We start from the raw sequence: 26,025 nt of genomic DNA, 5'->3' as shown, positions 1-26,025 counted from the left end.
TTTTTCGCCAATTGTGGAGGAAGTGGGTCAGTTTTCCCCCAATTCGAAAGGATGGAGACGGTGGTGGGACTGGCTGGAGTAAGTGGTCACTGGCGGCCGCCAGCGCCCTTCTTGGCGGATTTGCCTCTGAAGGACGATCTCCCGTAGGATGACTGTCGGGACTGTTGTTTCTGTTGTGGTTGGTTCCTGTTGCCATAGGAATAGGACGACCGATTTTGGTAGGAACCTCTGTAGGAGTACTGACCTCTGGAGCGGCCTCCCCGAAAGGATTGGTTCCGGGACTGGAGGGAGCCCAGAGCCCTCGCCGTGTCGGTGTCTTTCTTGATGGCCTGGAGTGCCTCGTCTATCTTTTCCCCAAAGAGGAATTGCCCATCGAACGGCATATCCAGGACCTTAGATTGGACCTCCTGCCGAAAAGACGTAGCCTTGAGCCAGCCCTGGCGGCGGAGCACGGCAGCCCCGGCCAACTGGCGGAATCCCGTCATGGCCGCGTCTATGGCGCAGTCGATAATTTCAGCCGCGGAGTTTTGTCCCTCCGCCAGAAGAGCTTTCACCTCGTCCTGGACCGTGTCCGGCAGGCCTTGCAGGTAGGGAGCTATGTCTTCCCATAGCTGGCGGTTGTAGCGGCCCAGGAGGGCGATGGAGTTTGCCACCTTGATGGACATGGCGGATGTGGTGGAGAACCTCTTGCCTATGGTGTCCAGCTTCCTTCCTTCCTTGTCCGGGGGCGCGGACAGCGGCGAGGAGGGGTTTCGGGATTGTTTTTGGGCCGCCTGAGTGACAACCGAGTCCGGTTTGGGGTGGCCGGTCAGGCAGGCAGGTGCCGAGTTCGGGGCCTTATATTTTTTGTCTAGGCGCGGAACCACCGCCGGCACCGAGGCAGGCGTGAGCATCAGCTTCTTGCCCTGTTCCCAAAGAAAGTCTATCAAAGGAATAGACTTGGCTGATTTCTGTGTGTGCTCCTTGAAATCATGGAGGAAGCATTCCGTTTCCGCGGATTCCACCGCCATGTGAAACCTCCTTGCAGCTCTGTCCACCAGTTTGTGGAAACCTCCCACGTCCGCCGCTTCAGAGTGGCGCGGTCTCGGGGATGCCGGGGCAGACGAATGGTGTGATGACGCAGCATCGGCATCGTCGTCTCTGTGGTCCGAGGCGACGTCTTGCACCTCGCCTTCCTCTAAGTCCGTGTCATCCTCCTCGCTTTCCGATGAGTCCTCCGCCTGTGTTTGCGGTCGGAGTTGGCTCCGAGGACGGGCCGGGGGAGCGGAAGGGTGCGAGGCCGACGGTTGCGCTTGGGTGACCGGTACCTGGGCACCGCTGTCTGCGTCCGGGAACCTTCGTTTATAGTCCTGCACCAGGGATTTCAAATCGTTGACCAGAGACAGTGGCAAACAGATCATCGGGGTTTTCACCGTGTCTACGGTCAGGGAGCTGTCTTGATACGTCACTCCGTCCCTGATCTCTTGGACGTCCTGGTGTTCTTCGTGAACCTCCTGTTCTTCGTCCGACTCTTCACTTTGTAGTGTGTCTTGTTCTTCTTCGGGTGCCAATTCCACCGTTGGGCGAACCGAGGGTGTTGGACTCGAGTGAATAGAGACTTCGACCAATCTCGATTCTTTCCAAGATGGCGCCGGGGCCTCTTCCGACGACGTGCGTGAAGATGGCGCTCCCGCCATGTGTGTTGGTGATTTGGGCACCTCCGTCAGGGTTAATGGTACCAATTTTTGCGGGGATAAGGGTTTCGCCGCCTTACTGATGGTAGGGTCGTGGACTTGAGATGCCTTAGTCGAAGGTGTGGTTTTTGAACTTGACTTCGACTGTTTAGGAGACGAACTTGACTTCGATGTCTTGGGTGACGAGCCTTCGGTATGAGGTGTTTTCGGCGAAGGCGTACCTGAAGATTTAGACCTCTTAGGTGACGAAGAGGCGGCCTTCGAGGTTTTCAGAGGAATGGTCGAGGAGACCGGTGCGCCCGAGGACGCAGTGGTGGTCGTCGTGGTCGCCGCGGAGGGCGATGAGGCCGTAGTAGTCGACACAGTGGTCGTGACTGAGGTGGTCCGCTTAGTAGATGGAGCGGGCTTCTTGAACCTCTGGCCATCCTTAACAGACACGGAGGAGGTGGTGGAGCGTGCCTCCGAAGGCTTCCGCGCCTTCTTAGGAGGAGTGTCTGTCTCTCCAGGGGACTGCACCCTGGGTCTCTTCTTGGAGACTTTGGAGGTCGCGGAGACACTACCCTCGGAAGATTCCAGAGTGTCTCGGACCTTAAGCCTGTCGAGCCATTCGCGAAGGCGAGTTTCCCGTTCCTTAACCGTCTTCTTTGGGAAGGCTCTACACACCCTACACTTGTCAGTGACGTGGTCAGGGTACAGGCAATATATGCACAGGTCGTGCTTGTCCTCCGCTTGAATCCGCTGCTTGCCGCAGGAGGAGCAGGCCCTTAGGAGGGCTTTCTTCTGTGAGTCCGCCATGGACGAAGTTTTCTTATTAGATTCCGACATGTAGTCGATGCTAGGATGAAATCCTTTTCGGTGAAGTTTGAGACTTCGAATTTTGGAAACCTGAAGAGCTCAGGTTGGAGACTCCCTAGCACAACGTGCGGTAGAAAAATCTGAGGGACGGAGGCTCCTCCCGGGAAGGTTCTAGAAGGAGGTCGGAGCTGATTGGCTAACGATGAGAGTTCGGTCCTTTTACATAAGGACGTGGAAAGGCCCCAAAAGGGGAGGCCCTTCGGCCTATATTCTCTATGTATGTCCTTAGGACATTACTTTTTTATGTACCGGAGGCTCCCGTCTCGGCGACGGGGAATGATTCAGGCATGTGAATCTATGAAAGACACCCAAATACTGGATAAAGCAAAAGACACACAATTGATGGATGGCATGCAGAACAAATCAAAACATTCATCCCCAGTCAAATGATCTGGGTTAAATTCATCATTCTTTTGCTCACCATGCCACCCCAGTTTAGACCTGGCCATATGCAAATCAGTCTTGACCCTGTGCCTCATAATAACAGTCCAGCCCGAACTGCCAAGCCAGGTCCTCTCTGGACGGGAAACAAGCATCCAAGGACCGGTTTCAGGGTTTCACCCCATATCAGACAGGATAGCTTGATTCCAGTGTCGCAGTGAGCCCAGGACCCAAGTCTGGGCATAACCAGCTTACTTAGGGCGAGAAAGCAAAAGACACACAATTGATTGATGGAATGCAGAACAAATCAAAACATTCATCCCCAATCAAAAGATATGGGTTAAATTCATCATTCTTTTACTCACCATGCCACCCCAGCTTAGACCAGGCCATATGCAAATCAGTCTTGACCCTGTGCCTCATGGGAACAGTCCAGCCCTCGCTGCCAAGCCAGGTCCTCCTTAGAGCGGAAACAAGCATCCTAGGACCAGTTTCGGAGTTTCACCCCTCATAAGCCAGGATAGCTTGATTCCAGTGGCACAGTGAGCCCGGGACCCATGTCTGGGCATACCCGGCGCACTTAGGGCGAGAAGAAAGCAAAAGAGACAATTGATGGACGGAACGCAGAACAAATCAAAACATTCACCCCCAGTCCAAAGATCTGGGTTAAATCCATCATTCTTTTGCTCACCATGTCACCCCAGATTAGACCTGGCCATATGCAAATCAGTCTTGACCCTGTGCCTCATGGGAAAAGGCCAGCCGAACTTCCAAGCCAGGTCCTCCCTGGATGGGAAACAAGCAGACTAGGATCGGTTTCAGGGTATCACCCCTCATCAGCTAGGATAGCTTGATTCCAGTGGCACAGTGTGCCCAGGACCACGCCAGATGTGCACTCCGACTTGGAGGATAGGTCAGACCGAGAGATATTTCTGCAGTCCTCCAAGCAATAAAGTAAAAACAGGGCTCCTGAACATCTCTGGGGAGAAAATTGGAGAACTGAGCATTGACCTATCTCTGTGAGGCACTCCGAAACATGGTCAAAAGAGTACACAAAGCAAAGGGGATGGAGACCTAAGGCTAAGGACTCCATTAACACATTCTGCATCAAAATCCCAGAACTGTAGAAGAGAATACAATACCTGGAGACTCAAGTTATAGATGCGGAGGGCTGTTCTAGATAGAATAATATTCAGATCGTGGGCATGCCAGAGGGCAAGGAAGGCTCCAACCCCAAGGACTTTATAAGAGACTGGCTGAAAACATGTCTTCCAGCAGAGGCATTATCATCCTGCTTCAACATTGAAATTGCAGAATGTTCACTGTGGTGGTGATCCGCACCACGACCGATAATCGTTCACATCTTGAACTATGCAGATCATGATCTCATTCTGTGTACCTCTCGAAAACAGGGTCGACTACACTGCGGCACATCCCCGTGTTAGTCTTTCCAGACTACACCCTTAGGTTCAACAAAGGCGCAGATCTTTCCTACAGGTAAAACAGAATCTATGTGCACTAAACAATCAATATATGTTGCAATTGCCAGCGTGACTTAAGGTACTCTTTATAGAGAAGGCACTTTTCTTTGATAGCCTGGAAGATGCTTGGAGTTGGGAGGAAGAGCGGCAAACTTGGCAGACAAATGATCAAACATAGTGCCCACTCTGTGTTCCGAAGGCGGGCGTGGGAACCTGGGGGTGACCTCCAGGGTGAAGCGGGAGAACCCATCGCAGACATCACCTTGCTGATTTCCTTCCGCACAATGCCCACAGAGGTTTTGGTGGAGGGGAAAGCCATCTGCATGACACTCAACGCAACATAAGTGACTGCTGAGCTTTCCTATCTGGTACATCGCAACCTTCCACCTGTTTGGTGCACCCAGCATCGCTTGGTTTATCTTTCTCTTTGTGTAGGTTTCTTTTGTTTCTGCTTCTTTCTTCTGTTTTCCTATGATTTCAAAGTTATTTTTCATTTAGTACATTAATTGAATAGTTTGGGTAACAGATTCTTCATAGGTAGAAGTGTAGGGTGGGGCTGGGGGTCTTTACTTAGGTAATACTGTCAAAAAAGGGTGGGATAGCGCGATATGTGAGGAGAATGCCTATAGCAAATTCCCTAACAAAGATATGTTACCACTGTTTTTTACAAAGTACAAACCCTTATGGTCCGTATACTCATTTGAACCCATACACTGTCTAAACAGAGCTGGAGATGGATTAATCCTATCACATTATAATATGCTATGTCAACCATCTCAATGACAAGTGTGCAATGCCAACTGAATGACACTGTGCCCAGTTGGCAATCCTTTTGAGATGACTTCGAACACTGCCCCAGGACATCACATGAGAAGAGTTTGAACGCAATTTAACACTATTCCCCTGATGAAGGGCGTTGTCCCGAAATACATAGGGATGTATACTTTGGAATTAGACCAATGGTCAAGAAGGAGACATAATTTGTGCAAAGAAAGAAGGCTATGAACATATTATGAACATTGTGAATCAACAATGAATTGGATATAATTAAAAATGAACATTTTAATCAAAACAGGACAAAAAGAGTTTTTTGTATAATTTTTTTATAAGCGGAATTGAACTTGTGAACTATTGTGAGACCACGTCTCAAAAGCAGTGCCAACTGGGCACAGTGTCATGCAGTTGACATTGCATCTCGCTATTTCAAGTTTCTAACTCCCCAGGGTCAGAGGGAGCTACCCATTGGCACCCAAAAACGCAAATTAAACTACAGCAAATTGTTGAACAAGAAGTAAAACACAGAGAAATACAGTGTGCCACACACTATGCATCACGTTTTCAATGACCAGTGTAACATCAGTGCGATTTTTAATCAGGTCAAGAAACGTTTCCCAGACAGTCTCCTCTTACAGAAAACACACCTGCTGGGCACTAACTGTAAATTCTTAGGCCAACAAAGGTACACCCGGGGGTACGACCCAGGGCATACCAAAAGTTCAAGAGAAGTGGACAACATTTTATGCTTTTTCCTTTCCCTGAACCCCATCACAATGTTTCCAGACTCAGCAGGCTGGTTCACCTATCTTATGGGAACCCTCAAAGGACATTCATGGTCCATTGTCAGCAAATACATTGCACTGACAATGATAGATTCCTCACTGGCCGCCACAGTGGCCCACCTTAGCTCACTACTTGCTGGCATTGTTCAACTGGGGGGTGATTTTAATGCAGTCATGGACCCTGTACTAAGCACCTTTAGAGGGAGGTCGACATTAGGGTGGCCCACTTACAAAATGGCCCACCTCACTTGAGCTCTACGACATTTAGAGGAATGGCACCCTGACACCCGGCAATACTATTTTTTGCCAACTCACATTCATCTTTCTCTCATATAGATGACTTTTTTGCACCAGCCACCAGACCTTTGGGGGGAGGGAAGTTCGAATCCCCCCCGTAACCTATCAGACAATTCTCCAGTAGAGCTGCATCTTGAGGGACGGAGGCGCCTAGTTCAGCAAACTTGCCTCTCAAAGCATGGTGGTTGAGAGATGACAGTTTTGCCAATGGTCTACAAAAAGTAATAGCCTCTTATTTTGTGGAAAACTAGGGTTCTGAGGACTCAGCTTCCACTGTCTGGGAAGTCTTTAAATTAGTGATCTGCAGCCACATTAAATCACTCATTACAGGCCACAAAAAAGATAAAGCTAGAGAGGTACAATCATTCGAAACGGAAATCACAGACTTAGAACTTTACATTCAACGGGGACACAGACCAGAAAATGCAGCTGCTGATTTCCGCCATAGAGGACTTTCAACACCTTCATCTGACTATAGTCAAACACAATTGGTTAATGTTCAACACCGCATTTACGAATAGGGGGACAAAGCAGGCCGCCTACTATACTTGCCAGCAACCTGAGACTAGGAGCTTATGGCGATGGAAGACAATGGAAAGCTGGCATACACATCTCACAATATCACTGAAGCATTCATGGAATGCTACTCCTCAATATATGCGAGTCACACTCCACCTAGCATAGAGAACACTGCTCTCATAGCTAATGACCTCCCAATTCAACCTCTCAACACCACCCAGAGGGGGGAACTTGAGCCCACACTTTTACTTGAGGAAATACAAACGCCTATCGTCTACCTGAACTCCGTGAAGACTCCAAGCTTGAATGGGTTCCCTGGTGAATTCTACAAGTGCTACTCTTCCCTACTAACCCCGCATCTCCTCAACATGTTTGAGGAGATGGTGGTAAAAGTTCTCCTACTTCACAACAAAAGAGGATCAACTATTGTTGTTATTCACAAAACCGGAAAAGACCCTGAAGAGTGTGCCTCCTACCGCCCGATCTCGCTAATCAACATGGAAGCAAAAACACTGCCATAATTCTTGCTACTCTGCCATAATGGGTCCTACTTACAAAAGGGGGTGGTGATGAACAGAGTGTCTGAATTGAGCAGACCACTCTTACCCAGTCCAAAGATCAGGCTTGATCCATCACTGTTATTTATCTCACTGCCCCATCCCAGCTCAGAACCTGGCTATTTGCAAATCAGTCTGTCCCTGGCCCAGTGCATCATGGGAACAGGGCAGACTAAACTACCAAGCCAATTCTTTACCAGAAAGGAGACAAGCTACCGGGGACCGGTTTCTGGCATTTCAGCCTCTTCGGCCCGGCTTGCTTGAATCCTGATGGAGCAGTGAGAAAGGGACTCATGTCTGAGTATACCCTGCCACACCTATAGTGGCCAAAATCGATTTACAAAAGGGGGTGGTGATGAACAGAGTGTCTGAATTGAGCAGACCACTCTTACCCAGTCCAAAGATCAGGGCTTGATCCATCACCGTTATTTATCTCACTGCCCCATCCCAGCTCAGAACCTGGCTATATGCAATAATGGGTCCTACAGCCTTAATTCAACCTGTCCAAAATGGCTTCATGCCGGAGCTTGGGACCAGCCATTGTATCGGACAACTATAATTAATCCTGGCAAGACCAAATGAACTCCAGGAGACAACAAGCCTTGCGCTAATCGATTTTGAGAAAGTGTTTGACTCCGCTCATTTGCCCTTCATGTTTCGCATCCTCTGAAGAAAGGACTTTGGCCCACGCTTCATACAGCGGGTCAGAACACTATACAGTCAACTTTGGGCGAGAGTCAGGGTAAATGGAGCATTTACTACCACGTTTCCGATTGAGAGAAGCACTAGACAGGGCTGCCCTCTTTCTACCCTTCTCTTTGCGTTAGTAGTCGAGCCCCTTTCGGAAAGGATTCGCTGCGACGCCCAGATCTTTGGGATCCACTAGGCTACCCTACCTGAAGACCAAGTCTCTCTCTACACAGATGGCTTGTTGGACTATATACAAAGGCCGTCCCACTCATTCCCCAACTCTTAAACATCCTACGTATATACGGCAAGGCTTCTGGGCCTACACGTAAACCAAAACCAATCACGATATGTGCCTATAGTGGGGCCCTGCTCCGCAGCTGAGGCAATTCAACCCCCTTTTAATAAGAGCAGGACCTTTAAATATTTGGGAATACACTTCACTATTGATCAGCAATTATCCAGGAGCCTTAACATCCATCACTTGCTTCTCATCACATGCAAGGAGGTCGAGGCCTGGGATTGGCACGCCATCTCAATTATGGGTCGGAGAGCTTTGTTCAAGATATTGGCTATACCACGCTTTCTATACACCCACCAGAACTTCCCCTACACTATACCTCCTTTCAATCAATCAATCAATCAGAGAATTTATAAAGCGCACTACACACCCGCGAGGGTCTCAAGGCGCTGGGGGGAGGGTGGCTGCAATTAGCGGTCAAAGAGCCAGGTCTTGAGTAGTCTCCTGAAGGTCTGTGGGTCTTCTGTCTGGCGTAGGGGTAGAGGGAGGGCGTTCCATGTCTTGGCGGCGTGGTGTTAGAAGGACCTGCCCTCGGCAGTGTTTCTGTGGATGCGTGGGACGGTGGCCAGTGAGAGGTCGGCGGAGCGGAGTTCTCTGTTGGGTACGTAGAATGACAGTCGGCTGTTGAGGAATTCTGGGCCGGTGTTGTGGAGTGCTTTGTGTGTGTGGGTCAGGAGTTTGAAGGTGAGAAGTCCAGGGTGGACTGGGTGGGCCTCAAACATTTCATAGCCATAGGCTTACTAGTGGCTAAAAGGGACATTGCAAGATGACGGATAATACTTACACTTCCTACAATTGCAGAATGGAGAAAGGGAATGGATGTATTTGTGGCAGCTGAAAAATCAGTTTCTCAGTTTAGCTCGATGGCCATGATAGTACCTTGCAATGCATGGTGGGATGACATTGATTAATGGAACTAACTCTGGATATGGGCCATCTGATCTTGCCTGCATACTACTGGATGTACATTGTGCTGGTGTGTTGATCTATGCGTAGATGTCATCACTGTATTGTTCTAAAACTAAATAAAACGATTTCTAAAAAAATTACTTTGTATATCATGATCTAAATCCTTTATTTTTCAATAACTGCTCTACAGAATGCTAAGAGCTATTGAGGCAACTACAGATGCCATCCATGTTCTTCTTGGAGCAGAGAGCATTTCAGGACATAACCCGATAACCTGTGCCCACACTCAGGCTATTGAATTAATCTGTGTCAATAGTAACTATAAAGGCCTGAATTCCAGTGCATATTTTCTGCGCACTAATCACCTCAGCCTTAGTCCTGCTCCACTGGGAAGAGTCCAGCCTGATGTACCAGCTAGAGACCAGTTTCAGCCTTGCTGGCAGACATCAGTGAGGTGCAACTTGAGTCTAATGCCGAAGAGAGTACATGACCTATGCCTAGGCTTTTGAACTGCACTTATGGACAGATGTACAAAAGGTTTTTGCGGGCGCAAATGTGTTTTAGACCCATTTGCGCCTGCAAAACACCAGTGGCCCATGTACTAATCCTATTTTGTGAGTCGCAAATCCATTTGGGACTCGCAAAATAGGATTAGCGGCTGGCTATTAGGAAGGGGCTTTCCAATGGCGTCCCTTCCTAATAGCGACTCCTTAAGCTATATGAGAATGTTTTGCGACCACAATTGGAGTCGCAAACCACTCGCAGTTTACCACCCTTCTCGGAACGGTGGTAAAGCGCTAACAAATGGAAAGGGGTCCCCAGAATGCATGTGAAAATATTTTTTAAGGGCAGTCAGTGGTCCCATGGATAGATTTTTTTAAAAGCATCTTGTTTTCCTTTAACAGGAAAACTGCTTTATTTAAAAGCGGTCCTAGACATGGAAGTCTGCTGCCCCCAGCAGGCCACCATCCCTGGGAGTGCCAGCCATTCCCAATGGGGTCGCAAATTGTGACAGCCTCATTAATATGCATGGGGCATGCAATCTACGACCCCATTGGGAATCACAAACAGTGTGTCTCAGACGCTGTTGTGCATCCCAATTAGCGAGTCACAAATTGCGAGCAGCAAATGCTACACAATTTGCAACTCGTTAATTGGGGGTTCATATATCTGGCTCTTAGAGTGTCTCGGTGAGAAAACAACAAAATGATGGTTTAAAGGCTTTAATTCATCTTAGCCACTAGTAAATGCTATGGGCTCACATTCCTGGCAATCAGTTGTACAGTGTAATTTACATCAACAAGGAAGTACAGCCCCAAAATAAACCTAACCATGCATAGTAGTCCTAGAATATCAACAGAGGCCGCCTCAAAGCACAGGGTTGCATCACAGCTGCAATTTCTGAGAAATGCAGAGAATGCACGGAAGTTAAAGTCTGAAATCTTCTTTACTGGAACTTTACCCTACAGTTATACTAATTTTAGTGTTGATACTACGTTGCATTAACAACATTCACTGTGCTCTATTGTCCATTTGAGTCATATCTTTAGTCATCATTATTAACCTGAAAGTACCTATTAACAGTCTATGGCTTTCTAGCGTTTATAATAACACATGTTTCTATTGACTTAATCAAATAAAATGTTTCTGGAAAGAAGAAGGGCTGTGTAAGCCCCTCTGGGACTCACTGTGAACCAATAGTTTTCCTCCTTTGGAGGTCCTGAGGCCGCGCATGTATTTGCCAAATTAAAAACAACAAAGGAAAATAAACTCATATACCAACCCAACAGTGCTTCAATGCCAACGTACAACTAGCAGCCCAAACATAAGCAAAGGTGGTAAACACAGTAAAGACTGAGAAGGGCTGTGTTTTCAAATGTATTTCTGGTACCTGCGCATTTTACTTCATACATTGAATTTAATACGAGGCTAAGCCATACCTGGTGTGCTAGAATATAAATATTGTGTCCAACGTCCTTGGGTGAAATATGCTCCTCTCCGCCTTGTTCATCGTCGTCCCCTTCCAGACCTTGGTTATAGGCGTTCTTCATGACATCGACCTGCACGCAAACACCAGAAAAAGAAGCACAACGCAGTTACAAGAAGCTATCTGGAGACAGATCTCCACTAAAGGGGCCATCCACTGAAGGGAACAACTCTTCTCTTCACCCGCCCTGCGTGGCTAACAATTATCAGCAATAGACATTCTAGAATATTCCTTTGTTTGATGGAGTGAGCGTGGAGTTTGAGGTGTACTGTGACATCATTCACGTTGGCAAACAATCAACAACAATAGGCATTGTAGACGGTTCCTTGGTTTGATGATGTCAGCTTGGGGTGTCAGATGTACTATGACAACATTCAAAGGATGGAACCCTTAAACCCAAAATCAGCCCCAGACACCCCTGGTAAACAGCACTAAACAATGTGTGTTGTCACCTCATAATATCCAGCTACAACTCACAGTAGCACAGTAAAGACACTCTCTAGAAACCTACTGTCATCGGTATACAACACGCATACCTGCAGCAAGATCGCACAAGCAACAATTGCATTCTTAAAAAAGGTTCTTAAAGAATTTATATTTTATCATATTTGACTTCCAAAATGTCAACACATTGTAAGAATGAAAGAAGGCTATGTTTGCTTTGGGCATACCCACACATTACCGTTCAACTAAGTTAGTTGGAGTGAACCCACAATGCTCTCCATTTCACAAATACAGGAGAACCATAAAGTCATTAAAGACAGAGCTTGAGGGGCTGGTGCATGTGTTTGCATGAACAGTTACTGGGCACCCAAACAAGAAAGACTTACAGCTAGATTCATCAAGCATTTTTGCGAGCGCAAACGGTGCGAATCGCAAAATTCGGCCGTTTGCGCCCGCAAAAATGGCATTTGGAATTCATCAATGGGTCATGAACTCGCAATTTGAAAAATCGCAAATAATTGCGATTTCTCAAATTGCGATTGCATTTAAGGAATCTCAATTAGAGATTCCTTAAATGCTATTCATGAACCTTTGAAAAATTGCGAATTCGCAATTTTTTACCGCTATTTACCGCGAAGTCTGACTTCGTGGTAAATAGCGAAAACTTAGAAAAATGCACATTAGTGCATTTTTCTAAGTGGCATGTTACACACACACACACACACATGTCCTTTGGACATGCGTGTGCGCAACATCAGTCTACATTGACATTTCAGGGGTGCTACAGGGTGTCCTTTGGACACCCCTGGCACCCGTGAAATCGCATCCTTATTTGCGATTAGCAAATTGCTAATCGCAAATAAGGATTGACTCCCCATTCATTCCTATGGGCCTTTAGGCCCATAGGAATGAATGGGGAGTTATTCCTTATTTGCTATTAGCAATTTGCTAATCGCAAATAAGGAGGCTGTAGGAATCGCTAACGATTTGCAAGTCCTTAATAGCGATTCCATAATAATCGCTATTAAGGAGTCGCAAATCGGGACATTGATGAATCTGGGTATTAGTGCCCGATTACGAGATTCGGCGGTTCAGGGGCAAGCGGTACCTCAAAGCAGTGCCCCGCACCTCCGAGACTGGCTGCCGCCTGCCTGACCTATTCTGACTTTAAAGTGGTGTGACGGGTGGCGTTGTGGACCTAGGGCGGTGACTCTTTCAAAGGCAGCAGTGCCTTTGAAAAAGGCACTGCAATGGGAATGCCTCACAAGGTTCCTGCACAACATGGACTTAAAAGTCCATGCCGTGCAGGAACAGTTGTGCATGCACACAGGGGGGCACATGTTATACCCCCCTGTGTGCATTGACAAGCGTAGGAGGCACAAGTGACCCTGTAGGGCCCCTTTTGTTTCCTCTCCTCTATGGTGTACATAGGGGAGAGGAAACTCGCAATATGCTTAGCCGGACCGCAGCGGTGCTGCCAAGCATATTGCGGCCTCCTGTCCGTCGTTCCATCTCCAGAGAATGGCGTTTCCCTGGTGGCGGTCCGACCCCCCAACTCATAATAGGGCAGTTGAAACACCATTGCAGCGGTGGCTGGGCCGCCACTGCCACAGCCCTGGGAGTCAGCTGCTCCTTGGGCCGCCAGACTCTTAATTAGGGCCTAATTGTGATGTCTGAATTATTCAAAACAAAGGAAGGTCAGCAGTTTTAGAGTGGTGTGAAAGCATGGCGAATGGATGGATCAATATAATATGCAAAGACATACACCACAGAAATATCTTGGTGATAGGAGAGTGAAAGGAAAAAGGAGCAAAAAATAGCAGTGTTTACAGATTATGGGAACCTATTGAAAAAATAGGTCACAATTATCTTTGTATTATTACCAAAAGAAAGACACTAGGTAGGTGGTTTCACATATACTCACAAATGCTACTTGTGCATAACAGTTAAGTTAGTCTATGGCTCAGAAATATATCAAGTAGAGGCGCACATGCGGAATTTGAGACATTCACATGTATAATGTGGCATAAACCACCTTCAGCAAACATCTGTCTAGTGGAGAATAGGAATACCATTGCTCTCACATATTGCTAAAACCAATTCCCAGATCCCATAAGTGTGCCTAGTAGTAACGGGTTATATCAAAACCAGCTGTATGTGAATCTCATGCAGTAAGACAACGCAATATATGTTTAACTGGAATATGAATTAAGAAGTCTTTTTTATGTTTGACCAATACCACAATGACCCTTTAGACCAGCAAATACTGTTTTGCAAGACCAATGAATTCCTCCTCCTGCAGCTTTTTCTATCACTTTTGGTGCCCGATTCTGTGGGTGGGGACAAATGTTCAGAAATAATTCTTTTCATCCAAATGGAGGATGAGATGTGGAAATGTGGGTTCTACCATATGGTTTTTATTGATGTCATAGATTGTCAAAAATGCTATCGGAATGTGACGGCATTCTGCATCTTTTAACTAACAATATGGTATGACCTTTGTATTCCAACTGAAACCGTCATTACAAAGTAATCCAAAAAACACAACAGGGGTAATTTGACAATTTTTCATGCAGGCAGTGGAAATAACTATTGTCTGTCATGCATTTAAGGAGGTGATCATCTTTACAGAGGTCACTTGAATAGGGATACAATATATAATTCGACAAGTAGTTAATTGAAGAGCTGTCAACAATCCCCTGAAGCCATTCCAGTACAACCACTTCCACCAAAGTGTTAACGTATTTTCAGTATTGTAGACTTTAATTTTACTCTACAATGAAAATATAGTTTAAGGCCTTAACCTCATTTTCCTTTTGGATGGACAACCCAATTTTAGTCAGGGTGGAATATTACTGCCCTAGAGAACCCCTAAGTACTCGCAATCATTTTCATTTTATTTTAATACGTCCTTTATCTGACACTTGAGTCTTTAACCCCCGAGAGACTGCGCAGGACATAAAATCACCATCAGTGTTAAGGCAGGAGCCTGACTAGTTACAGAAAGGTAGAATTTGGTGTATCCAGGCTAATGAATAGCTGAGTCGACTTGCCGTGGGAGCGGGAGTACAGTACATTTAACCTTTATAGGACTCACCACCTGTACTACAGAAGACATATCTTCACATACCTTCTTTACATTCAAGTAAATCCATCACATGCTATAGTGAGATGTCTATATTTGCCACCAAAAGATATTGGCAGACACACATTAATTACATCCGGTGTACACAGTTGCCAATTCTAGCATCATGTTATACATGTAATTCTAAAATTGACCTTTTAAAACACACAATTTGCTGCCTATATTACTGTATGATTGGCATTGTGCTCACGTTGATGTGAACATTTCCATCGGTGGGATATTTAATGCAGATTATAGCGTATCACCATTTTAAATTACCTCTCTAATTATAATTGCAGGGCTCTAGACAGATCAACGTAAAGCTATCACTCACCATTGTATTCAGCCTTTTCCTCCTGTATTTCTTCCAAAGCAGCGCAAAATGCAGAGCACTGCAAACCCGGACAAAACTGGAGCTCACATTCAAGGGATTTACACCGGTCTTTGGTCAGTTCTCAGCATCCACAGCCAAGAGTCTCCGGTTTGGACTTCAGTAACACAATCCCAACAAACAAATCATTTATCTTCAGTAATGCTCTTTCTATTGGATACCATATTTATTAGCAGATTTCTAACCTTTAGAAAATCCCCAGACTGGATCCAGAAGATTTTGACGGGAATGCGTAGGTGGTGCCATGGTGCTCCACAATGATTTTTTCAGCCCCGAAAGTGATGATGAGTTTATAAGCTGGACTTTGAGCTCAAGAGAAGTCTCATCACAACGGGGGATTTGAATGTGGACGGCTGGTCCTGTAAACATGCTAAGGCCAAATGGGCTGATAGATGACCTTTAAAAGTTACCATTGCAAGTCACTGTTGGACAAGAGACAAAATAAATAATAGGATATCTAAATGTTTGACTTGCTATGGATCAGTTTTGTGGGTGCCATACTAGGCTACAAACTTGTTCTGAGTCCCATCAAAAACAGACTTTGTAAAAGTACTCCTGACAGCCGGGATAACATTCACAACTTTGGGAGGAAGATTAAATGCTTTCAACTGCCACCGCTCAATCTCCATCCATGGGGGTGTAGTTAATGCAGGTTTGGGTGCAGGACCTTGCCCTACTATTGCTACAGGAGGTCCTCTCAAAGCGGCAGCCGGATAGGAGGACAGATGCTCAGGCAGAGAAGGTACCTCATTCCATTTGTCCAATTGGGAGCCACTAGAATGACTTTGGTCTGTCGTTCCTGATCATCTTCAGGACTCGGGGCAAGAGAGGCAGTGACTGAAAGGCGTACAGCAATAACAGGAATCATGTGCTCCACTCTATTCGGAATGTGTCGAGAGAACCTTTGCTGAAACTCCATGTGCAAAAGTTTTGACATTGCTCATTCTCGAACATGGAAAAAAGATCCAGGCAGGGTTACCATGCTGGAAGTTACCCTGTGCCACTTCAGTATGTAACTGCCCTTTGTGACCTGCCAGGTATCTCTGGCTCATTTGGTCTACCCTGGCTCTCAATGTTCCACCAGGTGGTTCACGACTAGAGACATCCCTTGGTGCTCCAGCCAGCTGCTGAGATGAAGTACCTCCTGGCAACAGACCCAGACCCCACACTGCTTTTTTCAGAGCCTGCATAACACATCCTCGCATAGTTGATGAGCTGAATGCAGGATGCCAAAAGGCACAGAAGCCTCAGACCTACTCTTTCCAAAGCCCAGGACCGAGGCTGAAACTTCAGGATCATAGCCTGCTTGGTCTGGACTTCTTGTTGAGAGAAAACCTGAAACTGCACTGTAGATAAGATGGCTCCAGTGAAAGGGAGTCCCTGTGAAAGAGTCTGAGGAGACTTCGGCGCATTGATTAAAAAAACCCTAGTGAGGTCAGGAGATTTCCCCATTATCAGGAGGTGGTCTACAACTGTCTGTGGCGAGCCCGACTTCAACAAACTGACGTTACAGTATGGAAAATTGGAATCCCTAATGTTAGACCTGGCACCATTGGCTTGGGTCTCCCTTCCATTTTTCGCTGTTGTCTCCTCTGTTTTGCTGGTATTTGATGCTCTGGGTGCTGTGCCACTGCCCTTCAGTGCCACAGCGCAAATGCTCCCTGTGTAAAAATGACTGTGAATTGGTATATCCCTGATTGGCTTATTTGGTTTACCTGTTAGTCCCTAGTAGTGTGGCCTGTGTGTGCTCAGGGCTGATAACCCAAATGCTGCTGGTGGGCCTGCAGAGCTGACTTGCGCCACCCACAGAAGCAGCTTGTAAAGTGTTCCTCAGACCTGCCACTGCAGTGTCTGCGTGCAGTCCAGAACTGCCATCTTGGCAGTGAAGTGCCCACACTTCCCAGCCCTTGAACCTTCCCTTAGCATCATGTCAGTCACCCCTATGGTAGGTGCATTGTGTGTGTAAGGTAGGACATGGCTTGATATGTGTAGCATGTCCTGGTAGTGAATCACCCTCCATTTTGTTTTTCACTGCTGCAAGGCTACCTGTTCTCCATAGTCTAGAGTGGGCAGACTGGCTATTACATCTTATAGTCCTATCTGACTCAGGGAACATGGTAGAAATTCGGGTTTAGTATGCCTGAACTCTGAATGATACATCTTTTAGTGAAGTTGGTTTTAACTTTCTGTGTTTGAAAGTACCACTTTTAGAAAGTAGGTATTTTCTTGCCTAAGCCTTCCAGTGTGTTCTTCTGTTATGTGTATTGGCTGTCTGGGTTTCGAGGGGCATGGCAGGCTGAGTCAGACCTGGGTTGAATAGAGAGATCTGCATTGAGTACTGGGGAGGGGTAGGTTCGTGACCTTGATAGGGCTGTGCCTGGCAAGGTGAATGCTGGCGCCACCTCCTACTGTGCGTCTGATGGCAGACCCCCTCTTTCTGAAAGGAAGGATGCAGCCTGGTAAACAAAGTGCTCCAGGCCTGAGCAGAATTGGTTCTGTCTGGGTTCAGTGGCTAGTGACTTTTGAGAACAAAGACTTTTGGGGTATAAATATCTGTGCCCAAACCCCTGATTTTTATATTGCTTCTGGATGTCAAGAGGAACCTCTGTCCGTGTTACTGAAGGAATCTGCAGGAGAGGACTGTCCTTGTGCTTGTGTGCTGTTTCTTGGATTGGCCTGCAGTAGTTCCCCTTGGATTTGGAAGAAGAGGGAAAACTACTTTTGAGAGACTTTTATTTTGCTATGTAATCACCCAAGGGCTAGAAGAGAGCTAGCCTCCTGATGGAGTCACAGGCACATCTGACTCCCCCACCAGCCTCCTGATTCCTCCCAGAGAGGATTGTTATTTGTAGGAGAGGACCTTGTGAGTTCCAGGGCCTCTAATTCTACTACAGAGAAGAGAGTGCTGAAATCGTCGCTAACGTTAGTTTGCGAGCCGCCGCAGCTGAAGAGCGTAAGAAAAATCATTGTGCTGCTGCCGCCAAACGCTCACATACCAAAGATCATCGCATCGCACGCTTGCGGGCCACAAAGTGCTCGCTAACACCCGAGATCATCGCATCGCACGTTTGCGGGCTTGTCGAAGGCTGGCTAACCCCGGATCATCGCATCGAGATCATCGCATCACGACATCGCAGAGCGGGTGCTAGGCGTCCGCCATTTTCATCGCTTCGCACCCGGATCGTCGCTCCCCCGCGGGGCACCATTTTCTTTCGTCACAACTAGATCGCAAACGCAACAGGATCAGCGCATCATCCTCCCTTGGGGCAAGGATTCAACGCATCGCTGGCCTAGCGTGAAGAAGTCTGTCGCTTTTTCCCTCACGCACCCGCAGACCGGCGCATCATCCTCCCTTGCGGAAAGGATTCAACGCATCGCCGGCCTAGTGTGGGGAAAATCATCGCTACAGCTCGTTTGCGACATTTTGCTTGTTTTGCTACGAAATCCAGGTACTTTGTAAGTAAAAGGGTCGTAGAGACCCCTGCTTTGAACTGAACCCCTATTTGAACACTTTGAACTCTTTTTACAGCTTTCAAGAGTATCCCCCGTTTTTCCAGTATTGTGGCTTTTTGCCGTTATTGGTCTTGTGTTAAGTCTATATATAAAGATACTTATTTTTTATAACTACTTGTGTGGTGTCCCTTTGTAGTGTCCTTCACTGTGTTACTGTGTATGATCATAAATGCTTTACACACTGCCTCTGAGATAAGCCTAGCTGCTCTTGCTAAGTTACCACAGGGTTGAGCAGGAGTTATCAAAGGGTGTAGCCCCCTTACTCTGACTTAGGAAGAAGGGACCCTACTTGGACTATGGTCAGCCACTGCCAATTAGAGACCCCCATTTCTAACACCTAACCTCTGAAGATGTGCTGCCATCACCACCACCACATTTGTGAACGCCCATGGAGCACTGGCATGGCCGTAGGTGAGCACAGCAAATTGAAAATGCTGTTGGCCAACCTTGAACCGCAAGTAGCAGCTGAGGACCTGCAACATTATCAAGGACCAAAGCCACCATCAAGTTGCCTGGATCCAGTCCAGAAAGACCCATGACCAGTGTGAGCATCATGGATTTGTCCTCCATACTTCCTCGGCATGAAAAAATAGAGTAACAGTCAGTCCCTAGTTCTGGGGCCTTTGGCCAGAACAACCTGAACTTCTTGGAGCAAGATGGAGAGGTGCTTATCTGAAAGATACTCTGATGTGGGCATGAGGTGCAGTGGGTCCTCTGTAAGGTTCTCTATTTTGTTCCCATATCTGTCACTTATTTTGTAGTTAGACCCGATATGGTACCTACTCTCATAAATTTAATATTTCATGATACCACACATTTAGACTTGTTCATGCTAACTTTTGAAACGTTGAATGAGAAATATATAGGGATTCTGATGGAGTTTGCCTTTCCCAACATAGTTTGATAGATGTATGTTTACAGCCCTCAGGAATCACGCGCTCAACTACATTTGAGACACACGAAAAAGAAATTAGCCAGCATGGAAGCCATGTGGTCAGTGTATCTTGCTGCATTTAAGTCAGATAGCTGTGACGATATCGTTTTGGAAGACTCAGACAACTCTTAAAGACTAAATGGGAAAACTCATTAATTTATTTACCGCTGAATGAAGAACTCACAACTTTCGATGAGGTTTGCCTTCTCCAACATGGTTGTGATATCTGCATGCTTACTGCTCTCCAGCATTCCACCATCATTGAGTTCACATGAAATAGAAAACACTCCGCATGTAAGCCATGTGGTCAGTGTAGCCCACTTTATTTAATTTTCTTGTCAGTAGCAATATATTTTTATCAGCGTTTGCAGCAGGATCCACCGCTGGAAGCACTACCATCCAGGACACGCAAAGTTGGTGTCCGCAGCATCCGCTATTGTTCACTAGCATACAAAAAAAGACGGGCAGTCGACAGAACACAGCCATAAAAGACCTGCAAGGGCAGTGAAAGTGGGAGTGGCACCTCCACATTGTACCCCTGAAGATGGAGTTTTTTTAACAGTGTAGCAGGCCCTTACCCCACCAGCCTAGGGCTTTTCCCATGTTCACATTAGGGGTGCAGATCCAATTAACCCTCCATATTGTTGTATTCCTATTTGTTGTCGTTTTTAGAACCTCTGATGTCATCTAGAATGCTGAGTGTCAGGAGCTCATTCTGCTGTGGGATGCTCCTGCGTTTACTGCTCTATTCTACCTGTGGATGTTAAGTTGTCATTCCTGTAATAAAAGCTGTTTCCATCTAACCTACGCTTGGACCTCTTCACTACACATATCTTTTGAGCTACGTCACCTCTCTCTTGAACATTGGTAAGCAGCGCTCCTTTCTACCCTTCCTCATACACATTGCTGGTTTAGGGTTAAGCAGGTATGGCCCCCAGTAACCACCTCCTCTGTGTCTTTGCTATTCCATTTTAGATTAACAGCCAGCCAGGTCTTTTTCAAGATATAGCATTGAATATATCAGAAGAGGCATTTCTTCAGTTTCACCCTTTCCAGGTTATGCAGCTCAAGTCATCAGCTGCTCACGCATCTGGGCTTTTAAAGCAATATGCAGAGGTCTGTTTTAATTAACATCTGTATATATTTATCTTGAGTTTGTGTGCAGCATTGGTTCCCCCGCATAAGGTCCAGGTGTTTACCTTATCGCTTGATAGTTATCTCCATCTTAGGCACTGGTACAATTTTACAGTAATCTATGGTCACACAATCATGATAAAATACACACAAAATACAAGTAGTGTGCATGGATGATATTACTTTACCCAAGAACGATCAAGAAAGAAATGTGGAAATCCGTTAATAGGTTTTAAATATTTGATTTTGGGCTTGCAAGAAGCATGAATGAGGTTATGAAAGAGAATGAGAAGGATGGGCAAATTAAATGAATGTTTTTTACCTGATCTAGTGGCATGCAATCATGATGTATAGGAAAATATCCATGAACAATGAAGACAAACTATTAATGTCAATAAATAAAAGAATGTTGATCATGGGATTGTTAATAAATATACAAATGTAAAGCAATTGTTTTCCTCTTTGGGCCATGAATGTTTCTAACAAGTACCAGTTTGTGTGAATAAAAAAAAGGTTAAGGTTGCCAGGGTTCTTCACTGCAATATTAGCTTTTTCCCTGTCCTGATGTAAGCAGGGGTCCCTTGCTTTTGATTGGTCTATAGGGCCCATTGTCAGATGTTATTCTTTTGAACTCATGCAGAAAATATCGGATCCTTTCTCCCACAGGGAGGTTGTATGCCTCTAAGGGCAAACAAAATTGGCTTGCAGCTGATACTACAGGTGAGTGGGAACCGTGTGGCTCCTGAAGCCTGGGCATTGTCTGTTTGAGTCTCTCCCCGTCCCCAAACGGAATGTGGCCTGTGGGACTTGGTGTTGCTGATACTCCAACCCTCTAAAGTGTAGTTGAAAGGGGCAAAACTGCTGAGGGCATGGTCTCTCATGGGTGAAAAGGCCTATAGAACATATACCAGATCATTTGTGTTTTATATAATCCAAAACATTAAAAAGTCTAAATAGCACAGAGACCCTAAGTGTGCTTACAATACGTCACACTGACCCATCAAATATCCCTTTGTAAAACATAGATACATACAAATTTAAAACCGAAAAGGGGAGTAGGGCCGAGGGCAAAAAGATCCAATAAAATAAGGAAAAACACCTTTCTTGTGTGTCGATGTAATAATCCTCTGTTTTACTAAATACACTACGAGGCTTCAATCTGTTGACGTTTCGGTCCCACTCTCATAATTTCAAGGGACCATCTTCAGGAGTCAGTAAGGACTACGTACTTTTAGCGTATTGATTACATCAGCAATAGTCAGACCATCATACATTAGTTTAAATGTGATCTGCTCCTATCGCAATCAGAAAGAATCGTTGAAAGCAGCCCTGTTATGACAACCTCCATCCATAACTTATCCTAATAGCGGAATCACTCATGTAGTACCCAGATTAATGGAGACAGTCCAGATTCACAATTCTTTCAGTAGCAGTAACACAATACCCTGAATGCATCACAAATTCTCACAGTACTGTCTGAATTCATTCACAAAATTCAGCTAGAATTAATACATACATCCCAGAGCAACAACATCGATATTCAGACTGAAGAGGAGGTTCTCTTACCAGTTCTCTAGGTCTCATGTTGTAGAGAATTCTTTCTGCATTCTCACTGTCATGCCTGCTTTCCATGATTGCCAACAGAAGCTTAGAAGCATTGTTCTGTAGACAGAAGTTCAAATAAATTAGAAATATTGAAATGTGTTTTTATCACCAACACCACTATATTTAAATGCAGGCACTAAAATAATGAAATGAAAACTTTCCAATAATGCATACTTTCAATATTAATAAATTGTAAAAAGAATGATTTTATATATGGGATAAAATACCCCCTGCCGGACATTAGAAGGATATTGCAAATTACCAAGGAGTTCCATGACCATACACAGGAATGAGGCATAAGGTCGTGCTCCTTTATAAGGTCATGAACTCTGAAGTGACACTCAAAATCCTTCTGTGTGGCAGTTGGTACTTTTTTCCTTAAAATACATGGTCACACCATAACACTTTCCACAAACCACTTATATCCCTAGTGTGGTGCTCTTTGATGTGAAAGAGAAAATTGGACGTGAAGGGGTGGTGTAAAGGCTAAGTATGATGAATGTTTACAGAACAGGCAATATATGGGGGCAGAGGATGCCCACAGAAAAACCTCAAGTTCTGGGTGGCTTGGGGCCATTAAAGAGGCATTGTTCTGGAGCCCATCAACTCACCTCATAGGGCCATAGATGAGGAGTGTGAGAAATTGGGTTGTTGGTTGAGCAGTGGGTGAAACCCTACCCAAGCAACAGCCACAATCCTTGTCAGGGTGGATAACAAAAAGTCATTAGGTTAACGTATGCTTCACCCTCTGGTAACTTGACACAAAAGCAGTCAAGCTTCACTTAGAGGCAATGTGTAAAGCATTTATGCAGCACTAAAATGGCAATAAAGTGAAAATTCAACACAAGAGAAATCCCACCCCAAAGTAGAAAAACAGAGTAACCTTTGATAAATTATTTGACACCAAAATGACAAAATCCAATCAATAGAACCGGGGATATGCAATTAAAGCAATGTATGGTAAGAAGAGAGCGTAAAAGGGCAAAGCGCCACCACGCAGTTATCTGGTCATGCAAGTCCAGATTAAAGTCACAAGTTCAGGCCGACTGGGATGTAGTGTGGGTGGGATAGTGGGATCAGGTTAGTCCAGCTACACAAGTTACCGTTTAAAGTCCAGCGCACAACGTGCAATTCGTGGTGGAGGAGGCCGCAAGTAGCAGGGACAGCGTCTCTGACGTATGATGCTGGTGATCGCTGTAGTGTGAAGGATCAGGTTCATCAGAGCTTTGCATTGGGGGTCGGCATAGGTGGCAAGATATTGGTGCGAACAGGCGGTTTACGGATATGAAGAACCAAACATTGCATGATTTCTCCTTTTCTTCAAGGAGGAGCTCAAACAGATTTCACACTAAGGATCCAGGATGTGGGAAGCACCTCTTGGGGCAGGGGTCTCCAAACCGGTCCTGGAGGGCCGGATCCATGCCATATTTTTAAAATAACTACATGTATCTCAATAGGGATATCCAAAAAATCTGGCATGGATCCGGCCCTCCAGGACCGGTTTGGAGACCCCTGTCTTGGGGTCAGGAACTAACTCAGCAGAAGCCAACAGGGGTCAGACAGATCCAGAGCAGCAAGTCAGCTGTGCAGTTGCAGAGAGGCCTCTGGAGCTTGTTGTGTACATATAGCTCAGAACAGGAGGCCAGTTAGCTAACCCTTGGAATCATTGCAGCCTGGGATGAAGGTTGCAGGTCTAGTCATCCTTTTCAGACAGTGGGGCAGGCCTAAAGCAGCAGGGCAGTCCTCCTGCAGCACGGCAGTCCTCCTTTTTCAGTAATCACATGTCCAGGAATTTACTGAAGAGTGGGTTTGAGGGTTTATTATATCGGTTGCCCACATTGAGAAGAAGACACTTCTGGAGTCTTCACCCTACATAAGTGTCTGGAACTTCCTGCCTTCTTGCCCTGGTCCTAGTCTGTCTGTGGACACAATAGGCTAGTATGAGATCCTTTGTGTGTGAGCTGAGGCAGTGTCTTTGAAGTGTGACAGTTCCGCCTCGCTCATCAAGTCAGGATTGCCCATTGTGCCAACACCCAGACTATTGTGTGGCTATCTGGGAGGGATACACAAAGGCCAACTGCCAACTTTTTCTAGTCATGTGACCCAGGAAACAGCCTGCAAACACCAAATGTTTAGGACAAGAATATGGCAACGTTCTAAAAGTGGCATTTTCACGATTGTGACCAAAATTCCGACTTTACCAATGAAGAGGCGTTTAAACTACAATGCCTCAGACACCAAACATGACATTCCTAACTGCTCCCACACAAAAGTTATCACTTATTAAATGGAATCAGTTGATCCAATGTTAACATATGGTAGAGGTAGGGCTTGTAATAGTGAAAAACAACTTTCGGAGTTTTTCGCAACTCGGACAAACTTAAAAGTGCATGTCCAACATTTTAAATACAACACAACCAGCCCTATGGGCTGTTTAGGGCCTACCCTAGGGGGTTACTTATGTGTATTAAAAAGAAAGGTTTAAGCATAGCAAAATGTTTATTTAACCAGGTCAAAATGGCAGTTTAAAACAGCACACACATGCTGCAATTGAAGGCCTGAGACAAGTTTGGGTGGCACAATATGTGCTGCATGCCCTCTAATAGCATTTCATGTATCAGCTGTGTGTATAAGGTATACCACTTTACTAAGGACTTACAAGTAAATTAAGATGCCTATTGGGACTAAGCCAATTTTATCATGTTTAAAGGAGAGAGCACACGCAATTTATCGCAGGTTAGCCGAGGCAAGTAGCACAGAGTCCGAAAACAAACAAAAAACAATACAAATGAGCAAAACAGGAGGGGTGAAGGTAACATTTTTGGAAGTGGCTCTGCTGAGGGGGCCAGGTTCAACAAGGGAATTCAAAGTTATGGGGCCTGATAGCATTGGAGGGAAAGTAGTGGGGGTTATTTGGGGGCCACAATAAGCGGCTGATGTCATATGTAGTATGGCAATGTTTGTGGGGAGAGACAAGTGGTTGAAAAGGGATTTGGCATATTTTGTTGATACAATATTGTCAAATCTGCTTGTGTCTGCAAAAGCAAAAATCCAATAAAATGGGTTATACTTTTTTTTTTATATCTAGTGCATGATTAAAACACACTAAAAATTAGTTAGATATTTGTTTTTAAAAGATATTGTATTCAGTTTAGTACAATTTAGATTTTAAAAACTTTGGAAACAAGCAGTCTATTTTATTTATTTATTTATAAAGTTTTATATAGCGCGAACATGACCTGTGAAGGTATCAGAGTGATTAACAAACGATTGGAAGTAAGAAAACAGGGAAGCAAGCAAAAACATAATCAAGAGAGGTAGACACAGTGTAAATAAAAGAATTTCACAAATAGAGGAAGGTAGTATCTCCAGGACATTCAGCAAAACAATAGAGATGGACCGAGAGTCCAGCAATAATCGTGGGTGCTGATCTTGAGATGAATTGTATGCATCTTTCCTATAATTACCGAAGGCATATTGCCATAAATATCTCATTTCTTATTTTCACTGTTAATCTAGAAAGAAAGAGCACAGGAAGGAAAATAAATGCTTGCTTTTTGTTTTTTAAAGTGCAGCTTTAGTTATGTTCTGTGACCTGCCTTTCCCCTTTAGGATGGCTCTAGCAGCACGCGCGGAGATGCTTGAACTCAACTGTAATAAGTTATTAAAATGGA

General features: G+C 45.5%; 1 protein-coding gene across 5 annotated transcripts in view; it reads right to left on the bottom strand.

Moving 5' to 3' along the window:
- Positions 1 to 26,025, bottom strand: part of ITPR2 (inositol 1,4,5-trisphosphate receptor type 2) — a 1,555,333-nt gene that overhangs the window by 334,817 nt on the left and 1,194,491 nt on the right. For all 5 annotated transcript variants that reach the window (XM_086920227.1, XM_086920242.1, XM_086920233.1 and 2 more), the window contains 2 exons: positions 22,313 to 22,408; positions 11,160 to 11,279 (listed from right to left, as the gene is read on the bottom strand). In XM_086920227.1, the coding sequence (XP_086776353.1) occupies positions 11,160 to 11,279; positions 22,313 to 22,408 (216 nt within the window). The remainder of the gene's footprint in view (positions 1 to 11,159; positions 11,280 to 22,312; positions 22,409 to 26,025) is intronic.

The sequence above is a fragment of the Lissotriton vulgaris genome, chromosome 1_1 (genome assembly GCF_964263255.1).
Source record: "Lissotriton vulgaris chromosome 1_1, aLisVul1.2, whole genome shotgun sequence".
Taxonomy (NCBI): domain Eukaryota; kingdom Metazoa; phylum Chordata; class Amphibia; order Caudata; family Salamandridae; genus Lissotriton; species Lissotriton vulgaris.
This window is presented reverse-complemented; position numbering and strand designations above follow the sequence as displayed.